The 18,832-nt window shown below is 39.0% G+C and overlaps 1 protein-coding gene across 1 annotated transcript in view; it reads left to right on the forward strand.

The window, feature by feature from the left end:
• tmtc3 (transmembrane O-mannosyltransferase targeting cadherins 3) overlaps positions 1 to 18,832 on the forward strand; it is a 46,188-nt gene that overhangs the window by 18,974 nt on the left and 8,382 nt on the right. Inside the window, exons 7-11 of the mRNA XM_053631499.1 lie at positions 5,897 to 6,149; positions 13,881 to 14,029; positions 15,598 to 15,718; positions 17,606 to 17,717; positions 18,440 to 18,543. Of these exons, the coding sequence (XP_053487474.1) occupies positions 5,897 to 6,149; positions 13,881 to 14,029; positions 15,598 to 15,718; positions 17,606 to 17,717; positions 18,440 to 18,543 (739 nt within the window). The remainder of the gene's footprint in view (positions 1 to 5,896; positions 6,150 to 13,880; positions 14,030 to 15,597; positions 15,719 to 17,605; positions 17,718 to 18,439; positions 18,544 to 18,832) is intronic.

Here is an 18,832-nt window from a genome sequence, read left to right on the forward strand (position 1 = left end):
GAATTAAAATGACACTATCCTGATTTACAATCCTGAATTAAAATGACACTATCCTGATTTACAATCCTGAATTAAAATGACACTATCCTGATTTACAATCCTGAATTAAAATGACACTATCCTGAATTAAAATGACACTCTCCTGATTTACAATCCTGAATTAAAATGACACTATCCTGATTTACAATCCTGAATTAAAATGACACTATCCTGAATTAAAATGACACTATCCTGATTTACAATCCTGAATTAAAATGACACTATCCTGATTTACATTCCTGAATTAAAATGACACTCTCCTGATTTACAATCCTGAATTAAAATGACACTATCCTGATTTACAATCCTGAATTAAAATGACACTATCCTGATTTAAAATTACACCGTCCTAATTTACAATCCTGAATTAAATTGACACTATCCTGATTTAAAATTATACTATCCAAATTTCAATCCTGAATGAAAATGACGCTATCCTCATTTAAAATGACACAATCCTCATTTAAAATTACACTATCCGGATTTACAATCCTGAATTAAAATGACATTATCCTGATTTAAAATTACACTATCCTAATTTACAATCCTCATTTAAAATGACACTATCCGGATTTACAATCCTGAATTAAAATGACACTATCCTGATTTAAAATTACACTATCCTAATTTACAATCCTCATTTAAAATGACACTATCCGGATTTACAATCCTGATTTTAAAATGACACTATCCTGATTTAAAATTACACTTTCCTAATTCACAATCCCATCATGTTGAAAGACAATCCTACTATCCTGATTTATGATCCCACTATCCTCATTTATAATCCCACAATCCCACTGTTCTGATGTATAATCCATCATGGGAGTTGAAGTCCTGTGGTTAAGGCATCAAACTGCTGATCAGAAGGTCCGAGTTCAAATCCCAGCACCCACTATCCTGATATACAATCCCAATATTCTGATATACAATCCTAATGTATAATTCCAGTATCTTGATCTACAATACCAGCATCTTTCTATACAATCCTGTAATCCTGATATATAGTGCCCTCCAGTAATATTGGTACCCTTGGTAAATATGAACAAAGAAGGCTGTGAAAAATTCTTTATTGTTTAATCTTTTGTTTAAAAAATTCACAAAAATACTCTGCTCTCATGGATATCAAACAATTGCAAACACAACACGAGTTTACAAAAAAATATATATATCTTTGTTAAATATAGGTGTGCAACAATGGTTGGCACCCCAAAGAATTCATATGAGAAGACTATATTTTTAGTATATTCCCATTGATATTTAAATTTTTTTAGTACACCTAGGTGACTAGGAACAGGAAATTGTTCAACCATGACTTCCTGTTTCACAGGGGTATAAATATGAGGGCGCTTTACAATCCTGATATATAACCCCAGTATCCTGATGTACAGTGGAGGAAATAAGTATTGAACGTGTCAACTTTTTTTCAGTAAATATATTTCCAGTGAGGTTATTCACATGAAATTTTCACCAGACATCAGTATTAACTCAAGAAATCTGCAAATATAAAGAATTCACAACATGAAAGTCCATAAATAAAGTTATGTGTAATAAAGTGGAATGGCACAGGAAAAAAGTATTGAACACGCTAAGAAAAAACAGTTGTCGGAGGTAAGGCAAGGAGCCAGCTGAAATCTGTAAGTAATTATACCCCCTATCTATGCAAATTAATAGTAGCTGGGTTAGTAAATTGATGGTCTATAAAAAGGCTTTTCGTTACCAAAGTGGCACACAAGAAACATCTCATGATTGGTAAAAGCAAAGAGCTCTCCCAAGACCTTCGCAACCTTATTGGTGCGAAACATATTGATGGAATCGGATACAGATGTATTTCAAAACTTCTGATTCCTCCAGTAAGCACCATTGAGGCCATTATCCAAAAGTGGAAGCAACATCACTCCGTCATCAACCGGCCACGCACAGGAGCTCCTCGCAAGATTTCTGACCAGGGTGTCAGAGAATAGTCGGAAGAGTAGCCCAAGAGCCAAGGACCACTCGTAAAGAGCTCCAGAAACACTTGGAGGCAGCAGGTACCATCATCACAGAGAAAACAATAGGCAATGCAGTCCACTGCTATCGCTCACCCTGCAAGAAAAGGTGTGTCGAAGCTCGTTTATTGTGTGCTGCAACAACTTTGGATAAGCCTATGAAATACTGGGAGAGTGTAGTCTGGTCAGACGAGGGCAACATTTGAACTTTTTGACTGTCATACTACACACTATATTTGGAGAAGAATGATGATGAGACATGGGTGGACCTTCCAGCAGGACAACGATCCAAAGCATACAGCAAAGGAAACGCTCAATTGGTTTCAAAGAAAAGATTTCAAGGCGTTAGAACAGTCCAGTCAATCACCTGACTTGAATCCAACTGAACAAGATTTAAAGACAATATGTTTAGAATAGTGGACCAAAATCACAACTGCATACAGCGGCCGATTCATTTCTTCATACAGGAAGCATCTTGAAGCTGTCATTACATACAAAGGCTTTTCCACTGAGTATTAAATAAATTTCAGTTAGCATGTTCAATACTTCTTTCCTGTGTCATTCCGCTTTATTATACACAACTTTATTTATGGACTTTAATGTTTGGACTTGTTTATATGTGTGGATTTCTTGAGTTAATACTGATGTCTGGAGAAAATTTCAATTGAATAGCCTCATTGGAAATATATTTACTGTAAAAAATGTTGACGTCTTCAATACGTATTTCCCCCACTGTATAATCCTTCCATCCTGAAGATAAGAAGACAATAAGAATCTAGCCTTTATTGTCATATACACAAGTTTGTTCATTCATCTTCAGTAAGTGCTTTATCCTGTCCAGGGTGGTGGTGGATCTGGAGTCTATTCCAGTTTATACACTGGGAGAACTTGTGAAACTCTGTACAGACAGTAACTCAAGCTCAGGACTAAACTGAGAGCACTGAAGCTGTGAGACTGCAACGTTACCCACCAAATTCTTTAGGAATTCTTGAGGCATTCTTTTCCTCGTTAGGAAGCTGGCGTCAGGGCGCAGGGTCAGATATGATACAACCGTCCCAGAGCAAAGAGGGTTAATGGTTTTGCCCCGAGTAGCAGCTCTGTAGTGCTGGGGCTTGAACTCACAACCTTCTCATCAGAATCTTAACCACTGAGCCACCAATGTGCTATTAACCTGATAATCACAACTTCGGCCACTGTGAGCCTTCAAAGAGCTGAGTGCAAAAGTTTGTATACCCTTAAGAAAACAAGACATTTTATTTGTGTTAAGATATTTAGTGTGTTGTCGTAAGAAATAAAGGAAAGAATAAAAGGTAACACTTTTTATGTAAGATTTATTGATCGTCAAATTATCAAAAATACTAGTGTTATGTGATTTTTAAATATACCGTAATATAACTGTTGTCTTCATATTAAGCGATCCCGCTAGGATTTTGCGATTGCAGAAATCAATGCAAAATCGAGCAATATTTGGCTTGCAATTTTTCTAAATTACCGCAGATTTCGGCCAAGACGTGTCGTGTGACGTCATCACAACTCGCATTCAGCCGAAGCCCTCGTCGAGTCTTTGATTGCAATTGTAATTTCGCCAATTCAGGTAGTTTTCTGCCAAAAAAAAAGCGCAAAACACTTCACAAGTTGCATCGCGAATTTGGAAAATTACTGCAACAAAATCGAGCATTTTTGGCCGCAACAATCACAAAAACTCCCCGAAATCCTGTACGGACTGATTAAAGATGATTTAGTATAAGTTATAATCTGTAGAATGTGGTCTAGAATTTATTTATGGAAATACAATCAAAAATGAAGATTTTTTTTTTGTTTTTGGTTAAACCTGAAATCAAACTTACATTATTTGTTGTACATTTTTACATTCCTTAGGCAACACATAAAGAATTTTCAACATTAACTTTAAAGGCATGTATACAACTAGCTCTTTACAATAGAAAGAAAGTTTGTTTTTGTTCTTAAAGCACTTGGGCAGTTATTATAGGGAATGCCGAAATTGCCATTCATTCCTGGCCCTTATTTTAAGGATTGTGTCCATAAAAGTGGCCTCGAGAGCCTGCAGCTGCTAAAAACCCACACCACAGTGGGTTTGTATTCTCTGCTGTAATTTTAACAGCTCGTTCACTAGTAAATAAAAGGCGGTATAATCTTTATAACCTGTACCGACATTGGAATGTGCAGTCTCCATCGTGTAACTTAAAACTAATCCTGTCTGAATAGGACCATAAGAGCTAATTCACTCCAGTACTGATGCTGTTGTGTTTTTTTAAAAAAATTTTTTATTTTAAAGAGATATTTGTACAGGCTGCTGTATAAAATGGCCCGATGAGTACTCAACAGAAAAATAGTAGGAACGAGTGGCATTTCACCAACAGAGACCTCTTTCTATGGACGCGTGATGAGCGCTGTGACGTTTTGACATGGATCGAAGGCATGAGATGATATTGCAGTGCGTGAGTAATGAGAAATGCATCAGTTGTGCCGAAATGTGTAACGGCAGGTCTATCTGGAACATCTGACACGTTAAAAGACCACGCGTCAGCGCAATGGAATTTATTGCAGAGTTAAATTACCAACAGGATAAATATCAAGACAAGCAGTCAGAATCTGTTAACGTTCAGAGGACGTGTACCCGCTCTACTCTACTTAATCACCTGGTAATGACCACCACGGAAGGTGAAGGTTAACGGGTGCTTCCTTTGAGACACTGAAGTTACCAAACACCTTTCGAACTGCTGCTCATGCTCACAGGACAGTGCTGTCCGCCCTCTCACAGATGCAGGCGATTGCTTAGTGTTGCTGCGATTGACACGGGAGATAGAGAATGCCCCTTCCACTTAGCGAGCAGGGTCAGTTTTGGCCAAACTGGAGACTCCTTCCATGAATGTGAAATAAACATGTCCTTCCAAAAAATGTGTTCGAACTGGTGCGTTTATATAAACCTGGGATTTGTAGCTGCGCTGCTGTCAGAGCGAAGTTGTATAAATGCTTAGAAAAAAGAATTGCTTTCATGTGTTTGACATGTTCATGAACGTGTCTCTTGAAACCGGTCCAGCTGTTCTCGCCGTGGTTCATGTGGTTTGTGTTGTAGCACCACTGGCGCTGTAGGGACCAGGCTGAGTAAACCATCCGAATATTTAAAGCTGAGTGCTTTTAAAACAGTTTCAACTCATTAAATCCAATTATAAATCTAAGACAAAGTCTCTCATTCTGGGTTTTGTTTAATCGAACAAGTTAATTTGGAAGAGCTTTTTTTTTTTTTTTTAAAATACTTGTTTTAGGACTGTGCCAGAACATACACTTCATTAACTGTCTACAAAGGAACTGGCAAACAGATGTGCTCCAGAATGAAATGCTTTCATTTACCTCGTAATGGCTTGAATGGTTTTATTTATTCCTCAAACGTTGCTTTAAAAGAGCAGTTAGAATTTTGAGCCCTCTGTGGTCAAATCGCCTTTTGTCGCCTTTTACTCTCCTGGAGTTTTTGTACACACCAGTCATTTATAGTACTCTCCTCTCCCACCTTCATTTAGAAAGAACACAGCAAAACCTGCTGCACTGGCAGTCTAGAAAGGATAAAATAACATTTTCTAAGTGTTTCACAAAGTAGCGACGTGGGTAAAATATCATCATGACCCAAAACGTTTGTTGAAGTTTTGCTTACAAAATGCTTTTAAATCAAAACCAGACTAGCAAAGCGATTAAAAAAGCTTATATGGCGTGCCTGCTAGCTGGACACCCAGCTTTTTAGTCTCCCACTCATGGATTGAGTTGAGACAACTGCAGAAAGATATTGCTGTGCTTTTGTAAGTAGATCGGAATTCTGTTGAGCAAGAGCGTCTGATCAGATCTGTTTGTTGCAGGTTTGATAACCCAGCAGCCGTCAGCTCCACGCCAGCCCGCCAGCTCACCTTCAACTACCTGCTTCCTGTGAATGGCTGGCTCCTGCTCAACCCGTCGGAGCTGTGCTGTGACTGGACCATGGGCACCATTCCTCTGGTGGAATCTGTCCTAGACCCGCGCAACCTGGCAACCCTGGCCTTCTACGTGCTGCTGGGCGTCCTGGCCTATCACAGCCTGCGCCATGGCCACAGCTCCGCCAAGACAGTCCTCATGGTAAGGCAGATTTAATAATGTCGCCACAACACGTGATCATCTTCACCTGGCTTTACAAACACATTGCATCCTTAGTAAATACATGCTGCTAAATGCCTAGCTTCAGTTATCTTATCTTATTCCAAGGTTGGACAAATCTGTTAATTAAAGTGCACCTATTATGGTTTTTCAGATATTACCTTTCATGTAGTGTGTTATAGAGCTGTTTGTGAATGTAAAAAGTATGCAAAGTTACAAAAATCAAAGTGCACGACAAACGGAGATATTGACTCCCAAAAGAAGGAACCGATTCTGAACAGCTGAACCGAGACGTCAGTAATTCCAGACTTGCATCCTGTTCTAATCTACGTAGGTTTGTAACAAAATCCCCACCTCTGGTCTCCATTGGCTGCTCGTGAGCAACGTGTACTTTGACCCGCCCTCAAACACTACAGTTGAAATTGCTTCCTGAAAGAGTTCGGTTCCTGTCTAGAAGACGTTTTGTGCGCTGCAAAAGCAAAACCACTTTACAAGGACTTCCAAAGGATTAGGATGTAAAGCATCAGTGGTTAGAATTCATTTTAAAACGATACCACAGCATTTCAACTCCGACCTTCGTTTGTGTTCCCGTCCTTTTACTAACTGCTGCTTCTCAAATCTAGCTGAAGTCAACGCCGGATTTGCGAAATGATTATTCATTAAAGATGGGGTCTCACTTTATTTGGACCATCTTGCGCCTCTGGATCACAACCTGTAAGTATGATTAATTATTTACGTATACATTTTCTACCGAGTGTTCCAAATGTGTAGTTTTCGTGTGCAGTCTGCGTATACAACTGCGTATAATCTTCAATCGGTTAACGACGACGCTTAGTAGTGCCTACTCAGTGTGGCTCAAGGTCCCTTTCCAGAACCTTCAAACTAACTGTCCCTCAGTGGTGGAATGAACTTCCAACCTCAATCCAGAGCGCAGAATCTGTCACTATCTTCAAAAAACAGCTAAAGACCACCTCTTCCGTGAGCAATTAACTAACCCCTAAAATGCCAACCTCTACATTATTAATAATAATAATAAAAAAAAAAACACCTCTGCTCTGTGCACTTTGTTTCTTTAGAACTCAATTATAAATCTTGTACGGTAGCACTACTTGTATTGTTCTCCACTTGATATATCGCTTTGCTTGTATTTCCTCATTTGTAAGTCGCTTTGGATAAAAGCGTCTGCTAAATGAATAAATGTAAATGTACAGCCAGTGCAGACCTGTTAGCTGTTAGCCTCTGCTAACTGGCTAACTCGCGTTATTTTCAAACTACATATAAACTTACCACTGAGAAACGTCCTGTTCTCATCGTGCTTGCGATGGTGGTTCGGGTTGATCTTCCGATGCATCACTAACAGACTCGGGCTCAAATTGATAAGGTAAAACCGATGACATTATTACTGAGCTGAAACTCGGATATGGAAGTGGGCGTTTCCTTTCCGACACGCGCGGTAAGCAGTAGACCAATCACAACAGACTGGGACATCTGACCAATCAGAGCAGAGTAGGCTCTCTGAGTTTAGAGTGAAGGGATCCTTGAGCGAGTCGTTTGTGAAAGTGGTGAGAAAGACGTGATGTTGCAATGTAAATTATGAGAAAATTAATGTGTTTTTGACCTTGCATGCATGTAAACCTGTTGCTTGAGACCTCAAAAGCAAAATTAGGCACATTTTATATAGCATAATAGGTGCACTTTAATAACCCTTGAAAAGGTTGTGACTAAAAAAAAAAAGATTTTTAAATAATAAAATATAAAATAATTGGATGTGCTGGATCAAGTGCTACTTTATAAAATTTTGAATAATGATTGTGGAAGCCATATCAATAAACCAAATTTGCAGTTATTTTATGTCATCATTGCAAGATGTTTATTTCAATTCTTGCCATCTTATTATTCATATATTACATCTTTGTTTTGTTTTTGTTTTTCATTTTTAAATTGTCTCTTGCTTTTATGTTACTGGAAATATTACTGTTTCCTTCCAGAGTCCACGTTTATACTGGTGTTCCATTCTGTCAGAGGAATGGAAATTGACTTTTCAGACGTTATCAGAATAACTTATTGATATTTTTACATCAGTATAAGCAGAAGAATAATTTTATCGCCGCAAGTCAGTTATAAGATTAGTCAGGACACTGTTGGGTTTCTGTGTGTAGAGTATCATGACTGTGTTTAGCTGCTGGTGAGCAGGGTGATGGGAAAAGGGAGGGGTGTGAGCCCCCTGCTAGGCAAACAATTCACACCTCTCCACAATAACACTGGTACAGAGACGAAACATACAGCACAACTAAAGCTTTTTTGATAGAACACCTGCCACAATAAAATTATAATATTTAAACATCGTAGTGTAAATTAAAAAAAGAAACCCTTATGAAAAACTTCTTATAGCCCTGAGTGTCTACTGTCATGTGAGTCAATAACTACTACTGTGGAGTGTAACATCACAAATAAATTCAATGCTGAACACGGGCACAACCAAATCAAGAGGAAATTCCATTTTTTGGCCTCTGGTTTAAAAAAAAAAAAAAAAAAAAAGGTTTAAGGCGGTGGACTAGACGCTGTTGGAATTTAAAAAAAAAAAACCCATCTCACACTTCTGCTCAAGAAAAATCTGGAGGTGTGACCTACACCCAGGGGTTTTGTACAATATGAACCGGATGTCCAGAAAATCTATTGGGCATGTGCATAACACGACTCTGAATAGGAGTAACTTTCCCAGTGTACCTATTAATGAAACTTATTTACTTAATTTGCCAAATTACTGTACATCCCCTCACTATTATACATATGTGGGGAGAAAATAAGCGAGAGCCAAATAATATTTGTAGTTTCTGTTGATGTCGCAAACATGTGTTCCATGAAAAGCTTTATCAGTAGAGGATAAGGACGATGGTTAGCTACACATACACAAGCGGTTAAGGCTCTGGGTTATTAACCAGAAGGTTAATACCAGTTGAACCAGTGGGTTCAAGCTCCAGCTCTGCCAAGCTACCAGTGTTGGGCCCTTGAGCAAGGCCCTTAACGCTCTCTGCTCCAGGTGCTGTATCCTGGCTGACCCTGTGTTCAGACCGCAGCTTCCTAATAAACTCACTGACTACATTTACATGGACAGCAATAATCTGATTATTGACCTTAATCTAAGTAAGGTGATAATGTGATTAAGGTGTTTACATGAGTCGCTTTTAGAATACTCCTGTCATGTACCCGTTTTACATGTTATTGATCATAATTCGATTAACAGCCCGCGTCATTACGTCACCGCGCCACGCCGTCCGACGTCCCTCCAGAATTTCACTTATCAACATACAGTTCGTCTTCGTTATGGTACCGTATACAGTTTTGGGTGTTTTTATTTAAATTTTTTACGAACGCTTCAAGTGCGGTTAATTATTAGTCATGCTATACGTGCAAATAGATGACTGCTTGAAGCCGTGGGCTGCAAGTATGCAGTTTGGGACACAGCCGAACTCTCTTGTTCGCCGTAAAACTGCTGTGTGTGATCGTGTCCTGTCGCAAAATGCGGTGAAAACGCTCACACAACGTTCATAATGTGATTTAAGGTGTTTACATGTCTGTAATACGATTAAAACAGGAGTACTCCACATGTCTTAATTCGATTAGAGCTTAATTAGATTATGACCATAATTAGATTGAGGTAAGTAAAAATTGCTGTTTACATGGTAGTTTCTTAATCAAAGTATGGTCTTAATCGAGTTAAGAGTGGATTATTGTTGTCCATGTAAACGCAGCTATTATTGTGAATGTATAGGAGAAACTGTTGAACATATCGCTGAGTTTTCCATCATAAATGTTCCATCATAATATTCATTGTGTGTAAAGCAAATGCATTCAACCAGGAAGGGTTTTTTTTTTTGTACTGGTTGTTTGTGTATGTGTTTGTTTTTCCCCTTCGTTCTCCTCTTTTAGCCATAAACCAATTATATCATCCTGCAGTGCTGGCTGCATGTGTTTGACCCCTGACAGTTCCTGTGGTTTCACAAGTTCAGAATGTCACTGCTTCTTGTCTTGTGTTCACACGGAATAATAATAATAATAATAAAAAAAGATGAGTTCAACTTTCTGATAAGTTCTCATGCGATAACATTCAAGGGAATTCATCATCTGGGTGTCTCCGGTGAACTTCCTGTCTCTGCTGGATATCCGTTGACACAGCGAGACCACAAATCAGCATTAATGGACGACGTGCCAAAATTCGCCATGGTCCATACTGTTAATACGCTCTCGATAGGTTGCATAAGGACGATAATTTGTTTGGACTGGCCCCGGTTAGCCGTTCCCAAGATTCCCAGTGTTAGGACCCTGGACACTCAATCTTTATCCAGTTGGCAGTCGTTGATTTTACAGGACGTTTTTGTTCACTGTGCCAACATTACAGTGCACAGCTTGAGAACTTCTCTGAAAGCTTTGATTGGTATTGTTGTTCGTTTAAATCCGTGTTGGTTTTGGCCAGAGGTTTTCTAGTACAGGACAACTATGAAGTCGCCCGGCCTTTCGCACCTAGACGTATGTTTTTCGACTCTGTTAAATCCGCCCTTCCTAACGGCGATTTTAGTTTTGACGTCGTTTGAAGTCGCCGCCAAGCCTAGTTTTCGCAATTCACTTTAAAGACGATGTCCGTTTGGATGAAAGACCCGGTTATTGGAAATCAAAGCGCTAGACGTTCATATCGTCTCGTGTCGTTCAGTAAACATATAAATTTTGTGAAACAGTCATGCCGAAGGGTAAAATATGAGGGTTTTGCAACAGACAGCCATAACAAAGTGGGCTATTTATCAAGTTAAGCGAGTGAGCCAGGTGGAGATTTTCACAAGGTGTTGTGAGAAAAAACCCTTTAATCTCATTTAATTCCATTCATCATCTAAGATGTGTGTTTCTGCAACAGGTTAATTTCAGCTAAATAAAACAAAAACAGAAGTGCGGGTTTCAACCTGCGAAAGGATTAATTTGGCACTAATCATCTGCTTTGGTTAAGTTTATTCATAGAGTTGTTCTTTTAGTTGTTTTCATGGCCCAGGTTTCAGACAAAGCCATCCCAATTTCGGAGTGATTAACACCGAGTACAGCACAGTCCTGTCTGAACAGGAACAATGAGAGCATTTTAGTTCGCTGCTGTACAGCACTCCGGCTGTTTGTGGCCTATTGCACTTGAAAGAGCTACTTCTTTGCCTAATCCCTGATTTGATTTAGGACCGCTGTTTCCGCTTCCTCTCCTAAATCGCTAGGCTCAAATGAAATTTGTATTGACCCTGATACTTGGTGAAAGGAATACAGTGTGTAATACGAGTCTGGTCTGAAGGTACAGAGATGTTGAACTCCACTACAGTGTAATGTTATGCAAATTGGCCCTGAAATGACTCGTTTGTGTGTGGGTGTGTGTGTGTGTAGATTGAAAATGGGTTGAAAAGGTTTTGTTCTGGTGAAAGCAGGCAGATGGGACTAATTTACACTCGTTTCATAAGATTCGAGTTCATGTATTCAGTTAGAATTGTCCGGAAGTGGTGTGTGTGTATGTATGTGTGTGTATGTGTGTGTATGTGTGTGTGTGTATATATATATATATATATATATATATATATATATATATATATATATATATATATATATATATATAAAATATAAAATCAGTGGATATAAAAGTCTATACCCCGCCAGGTAAAATTGCATGTTTTCATGATGTAAAAAAAAGGAAACCAGGATAAATCTTCCCAGATTGCCTTTGATGTGATCGAGCAACCAACTGAATTCCAGTGAAAAACCAATGGAAACATTTGGGCATAGTCCAAACGTTTGGGCATGGGGTGTAGGGGGGGATGTTTGCACAATAAACTGATTGCATATGTGTGCATACCCTTTCCGAATGGGGCATGCGACTATGCTCGGAATTTACCAGTCCCATTCAAACTCGTGTTCAAAAATACTTATAATACATTTGTCATCAGTGAAGTGTTTCTGATGATCTCCAAATAAAGATAAACTGTTTCTGTAGAATTTTTTTAAAAATCATCCTTGTTTTCATCCGACTGCTGAAGCCAAAGAGCTTACAGAGCATATACGGGATCTGACTGTCGAATGGGGTAACAAAAAAAAAAAATGTCCAAAGCGTTAGATGTACCATGCATGCGACACAGTGGAGGCCATCATAAACAAGTGGAGAAAATGGGGCACCACAGAGACATTACCAAGAACAGGACACTCCTCCAAAACTGACAAAAGACAAAGATGAAAACGTTTCAGGGAGGCTGCCGAGAGAACTACGGCAACATTACGGGAGCTGCAGGAATGTCTGGCAAGTACGTGTTACCCCTGCATGTGACACCAATCCCTCGTATTCTTCACATATCTGGGTTATGGAGAAGGTGGCTAGATGGAAGCCCTTTCTCAACATCATCCAAGCTCACCTAAATCACCCCAAACCATGTAGCAAAATGTGGTATGGTCTGTAGTGTTTTTTTATTATTATTTATTTTTTTAAAATAAAACATTTTATTCAAAAACAAAACAAGATGAAGCATGTTGGTGGCAGCATCCTACTATGAGGCTGCTTCTCTTGAGCTGGAACTGGGGCTCTATTCAAGATAGAGTGAATCAGTGAATCACGGGTAGCTCCAAATACCAATCTATTTGGCTCAAAACATGCAGGCTTCTGGTAGACAGCTGAAGATTAAGGAAAAAATGTAATCTTTCAGCACAGTAACAACCAAAAGCACAAATCCAAGTCAAAAAAGGACAGCTTCAGAAAATTATGATCAACGTTTTGGAATGGCCCAGTGAGATCTAAATCCTACTGAAAACCTGTGGAATGACTTGAAGAGGGCTGTGCACGGGAGATCCGCACGCAGTTTGATAGATCTGGAACGTTTTTGCAAGGAAGTGTGGAATAAAATTGCCAAGTCGCATTGTGCCAGGTTGTTAGACTCCTCTCCAAAAGAACTGCGTGCTGAATTAAAACAAAAGGTGCTTTAACAAAGTATTAGTTAAGAAGTGTGCAAAATTATGCATAATCAGTTGGTTTTTTTTTCTTTTTTTTCTCTCCTTTCCCCCTGAATTTTTTATTTTTTTTTTAAATAACATGCAATTTAAACAGGGATGCATAGACTTCTACTATGCAGTGTTTATAGATATATATCGTCATATCACCCAAAAAACCTAACCATTTATAGAGCATCAAAATTCTTTAATCTTCTTTTCCTTTTCACTTCCAGCGTGAGCTTTATAAGTCTGTAAAACCCTCTGTTACCTTTGAAAACTGTTTATGAGCTTTCTCACAAAAGTCAACCCATGTTTGTGATTCTGGTTTGTTGCTTGTTTGGAGCCGCTATAAACTTATAGCGTTTACGATACAGTGATGTGGGAGACACCTGATACTGCAGTATTTTTTATTTTTTTTTAACAAGTTTGTTGTTTTTTCCTTCATTAAGAATTGCATCCCTTGTAAATTCAAACAGATTGATTCCATCCACTACATGTTTTATCATTTTGGGCTTGACCATTTGCATGGAGCTGTCATGCCCTTTTCTCCCTGCCTGCAAAGCGTTTCTTGTCAGCACTTACAGGATGTTGACTGTAGCCTACGCCTAGCTTTGTGGAGGTCTAGAAACAAACATGTTTATGTATATATAAGCATATGTAAACTGCCACTAATCATATGACCAGAAATACTGATTCCTGATTCTCGTTTCTCTTCCGCAGGCTCTCTCACTGATTGTTCTCCCGTTCATCCCAGCGTCCAATCTGTTCTTCCCCGTGGGCTTTGTGGTTGCCGAGCGTGTGCTTTATGTACCCAGTATGGGCTTCTGTGTCCTAGTGGCTCACGGATTCAAGAGTCTGGCGTTACGAGGGTAAATCTATCAATTGTTTATTAGTTTTAGGAAGAAATGGCTTGTTTTATTAATTTTTTCTTTTATTTATGTGACTTAATCTACAGTGCCCTCCACTAATATTGGCACCCTTGGTAAATATGAGGAAAGAAGGTTGTGATAAATTGTCTTTAAAACAGTAACATTCACAAAAATACTCTGCTCTCATGGATATCAAACAATTGCAAACCAAATTCAAGTTTAACCCCCCCAAAAAATCTTTGTTAAATGTAGGTGTGCAACAATTATTGGCGCCCTTTTAGTCAATACTTTGTGCTATGTCCCTTTGCCAAGATAACAGCTGAGTCTTCTCCTATAATGCCTGGTGACATTTGGAGAATACATGGCATAGGATCTGAGACCATTCCTCCATACAGAATCTCTCCAGAGCTTTCAAATTTCAAGGTCCACACTGATGGACTCTGTCTGTCTTCACCCCAACCCCAGTGGCAAAATGTGGTATGGTCTGATGAGACCAAATAGGTTTTTTTAGTAATATACATGTTTGAGGCAAAAACAAGAGTGCTTATCACCCAAATATCACCATACCCATGGTGAAGCATGGTGGTGGTACCGTCATGTTATGGGGCTGCGTCTCTTTGACTGGGGCTCTTGTCAAGATAGTTTGAATCCTGTATATCCAAATACCGATCTATTTTGGCACAAAACCTGCAGGCCTCTGTTAGACAGCTGAAGATAAAGGAAAAATTTCCTTCATCTAACGATAACAACCCAAAGCACAAATCCAAGTCAACAAAGGAATCAACAAATAAATCTGAAACTAAAAGGTTTAACAGTTCGACCTCCGACTAGGAAAAAAACAAACTCCGCTCGGACTTCCTGCTCTGTAAATTGGGACGGTCTTCTCAACCCAAGGTTCATCAAGTGCCATCAAATCAAATGAAGATGTCGGAAAGCTTAAAAGTTACCTCTTTACCTCTGAGTGCTACAAAGCACTCACACGAGAGACTCCTTCCATAAATGTTAAACAAACGTCTCCAAACTGTCACCAGATCAACTATCACACATGGGCATTTGTTAAATAAGTAATAAACCTGTGATTTGTTGCTTCACTTATTGTCAGAGCTGCTGTGATAGAAAATGAATCAGCAGCTTCTCCCCAATCAAAATAGAGAAATTAACAGTGCTGTGAAATAAACAAGAACAATCACCATGCACATATATTTTTGAAACCAAACATCACATGAAACATCACAGGCACACCAGGAAGTAAGGTGTTTATCTGGTTAAATCGAAACAGGATGACGTGGGACGCAAACATTCTTCCCGCAGGCTACTTTTGGAGTACTTTCAGTCTTGCTGAAATGGCCATAATTAAATTCTCAAAATAAGCAAAGGAATGCTTTCGTATTCAGACAGAAAACGTCTGAGTGGAAACTCGGCCATTGTTAAACCCAAAATTTACACTTGTTTTTCAAAGTGCAGTTGATTTCATATGGTTTTAATCCTGAGAGGCGTTTTCTAGATAATAAACCATTATTAAAATATTGCACCGTGGAATGTATAATTCAACAGCTTTCCTCCTCTAGGGCATTGAAGAAAGTCTCCTGGTTGTTTATGGGCGTCCTTCTATTGACGCACTCTGTCAAGACCTTCTACAGGACCTGGGACTGGGAGTCGGAGTACACCCTGTTCACCTCTGCCCTAAAAGTATGAACATCTTTTAACTTATCATAAAAAAAAACAAACCTGCTATCTACTTGAAGTTCCATGGGACATTTTTGACATTCTTGTACTTGTATAGCAGCCTCTTCATTGTGTAAATGACGATATAGAAATTCTGACTTTTTTCTACTTCACATTCTTTCTCAAAGTAAAGTTGGTGTCTTATTTGCGTAGTATAGCTCAATAAAAAGTGAAGTTCTAGCATTTTAAAAGAGAGAACCTTGTTTAAAGAAACACAGCATGTATTTTGGGTTTTCACATATGAGGTGCAAAGTCAGGACCAGTGGAGGGAGGTGGAGGGCTACCGAAGAGAAAATGTGTCTGAAGAATGCAAAAAAAACCCCAGACACAGTTCACAAAATACAGATGTGCTGTTGGAACTTGATGTTGTGTGTCTTGATATAATCAGGGCATCCTCTGCTTTATGAGGTCAAAGGTCAATCATAGAGCTTAGCGTGTACTGCTAGCCTGTCAGAGCTGTCCCCTCAGCATGTCTGGCAGTGCTGGAGCATGACATGCTAGCCTGCAGTATGCCAGCGGCATTACTGGATGCACAAGAAACTGATTGACCCGGCTAAAATGTCTGACTTCTGTGACCTCCTTCTCGGGCACTGTAGATTGCGGTGGTGTGGGGCTGGAGTAATTTGAAAGCTACTAAAGAACTCTTTCTAACAGTTGTAACGTGGTTGTGTTACCCTATAACATATAATGCATGTCTGTCATAGTGATGTGGAGCTATCAGGCAGGGTGCACGCTCATTATATTTTAAACTCTATGGGTTGCACAATTGCATTAGAGTACAATTCCCATGTACATAACCATATTTTTGCCTTGTGATGCATTGTTACACCACTTCTTAATAGCATTGACCCTAACTGTGCATTTTATAACCATACCTTTCTGTTTCAAGTTTTTTTCCCCTTATACATCTTTCACCAAATCTATAAATCAGTGATGATATTGTTCTAACTCTGGACACATAGATATCAAAACTGATATCGGGTATCAGTCTGTTGCCGTGCTCGTTTATTCGTACTCGTAAAAAAAAAAAAAAAAATCATGATACTACAATGCATTTCACTTTATTTGTGCAATCAGCCAATCAGGTTGCAGCAGTCCAATTTCTAAAATGGTGCAAATACTGGTGAAGTGCTTCAGTAAATGTTCACAGTGAACATCAGGATGAGAAAAATGTGATGGTTGTCTGGGTTCACGGAGTCTGAACAGTTGAAGACAGCCGATCTTTTTCTAATCTTCACCACCTTGTCAGTTTAGGTGCCCACTGCAGCCTCAGATTCCTGGTCTTGGCTGACAGGAGCAGAACTCGATGTTGTCTTGTGCTGTTGTAGAACCATCCGCCTCAAGGTTCTGCATGTGACGCATTCTGAGATGCTTTTCTGCTCACCACGGTTGTAAAGAGTTGAGATACTGTAGAACCAGTTTGCCCATTCTCCTCTGTCTTCACTCTTCAAGGTTCAGTAGGGCTGCAGAACCGGATGTTTGTTAGTTTTTGTTTTTTGCCACGCTATGAAGTGTAGCAGGTTCTGAAATACTCAAACCAACCCATCTGGCACCTACAACCATATCACATGGGTTTATTATTTTTTCCAATCTGTAATCTAGTTTTACTGCTCTGCCCTCGGGCTCAGTCTGTATTAATTATTCTGTTTTGGACGTAAAATCTTAAACATAAAAGGTGTTCATTACAAGCAGCATCTAAGTATGCCCATCCTTTGATTAATACCAAGTAGGTTAGTTATTTCTGAGAATCAAATAAACCTGTTCTCATACTCAAAATAATGTTATATTCAAGTAATATCCTAATGTAACCTTCATAATTTGATAGTATAACCCAAAATTGCCTTTCTCCAGGTGAACAAGAACAACGCCAAACTCTGGAACAATGTTGGCCACGCTTTGGAGAACCAGAACAATTATGAGAGAGCGCTCAGATATTTCCTCCAGGCTACAAGAGTACAACCAGGTATGAGTCATGAACTCATGACCGAGTGCTCACACACGATACCAAAAAGCACCGAGGGGCATTTAAGGTACAAACCGTTAAAAGCAGCTGGTGATTTTATAGCCATGAGTTTAGGAGCGGTGTTTGCATGTGGACTCACCACATCATATATTTCTTGTGAAATTTAAATACAAGTACATGTCAAACAAATCTGAGCATCTGAAATGATGTTTTCGAATGCCTTTTAAGCATCCAGTATCATGATTACTTAAAATAAATAAATAAATAAATAAAACGGGCGACCTTGTTTGGAAGTTCACGGGACGTTAGAAAAGCACAGTTTATCTTTTCTCACTCAGATGTATCTGTCTGAGAAAACGTCGTTAAGTTTTACTTAGCTTATTCACTGCCAGTATATACACGTTAGTGACTTCGTATGCAGCGTCCGGGTTGTTGTTGTTAGTTAGCGTTTCACCACCCATCCTTGTTTTTCTAAGATTCTGTATTTCTGTATCAGTTTGCTTTTCATAACGTTGGGGTTCACAGGCGCGACTATAGTGTTTTCAGTTTCACACCGAGCTGCAAAAACACACGTATTCTGTTCCGTAATTCAAGAATGCTCGCCGTACAAGCACGTTTCTCTGACACCATCTTATCACTACACCATCCAAGTGTTGTTGAAAACAGGGGGTCGTTGTGTGCGTGTGTGTTGAAAATTTTGATATTTTGTTCTGCTTTTATAGATGATATTGGCGCCCACATGAACGTTGGAAGAACGTACAAGAACCTCAATCGATCCAAAGAGGCTGAAGAGGCATATCTGGTTGCAAAATCTCTTATGCCACAGGTATATGAGAGTTTTTATGGAGAATGTATGCGCTCATACACTGATAAAATATGGTTGTTAAACACATTTTAATGCAAAAGTTTAAATATATATATTTTTTTTACAGCCAGACATTTTTTGCTTTAACTTTTAAAACTATAAATCGCACACACCCTCTTGGCTTAGATTTATTTTTATGAGCATCATCCAACCGTTAAATGGATACACTATTATTCTGGATATTTATCAGAGCCATAAAGCTTTTTAGTGTAGATTTTTCCACTCGTTGGAACACATTAGATTTGGGCTG

The sequence above is a fragment of the Ictalurus furcatus genome, chromosome 8 (assembly GCF_023375685.1).
Source record: "Ictalurus furcatus strain D&B chromosome 8, Billie_1.0, whole genome shotgun sequence".
NCBI classification, from domain to species: domain Eukaryota; kingdom Metazoa; phylum Chordata; class Actinopteri; order Siluriformes; family Ictaluridae; genus Ictalurus; species Ictalurus furcatus.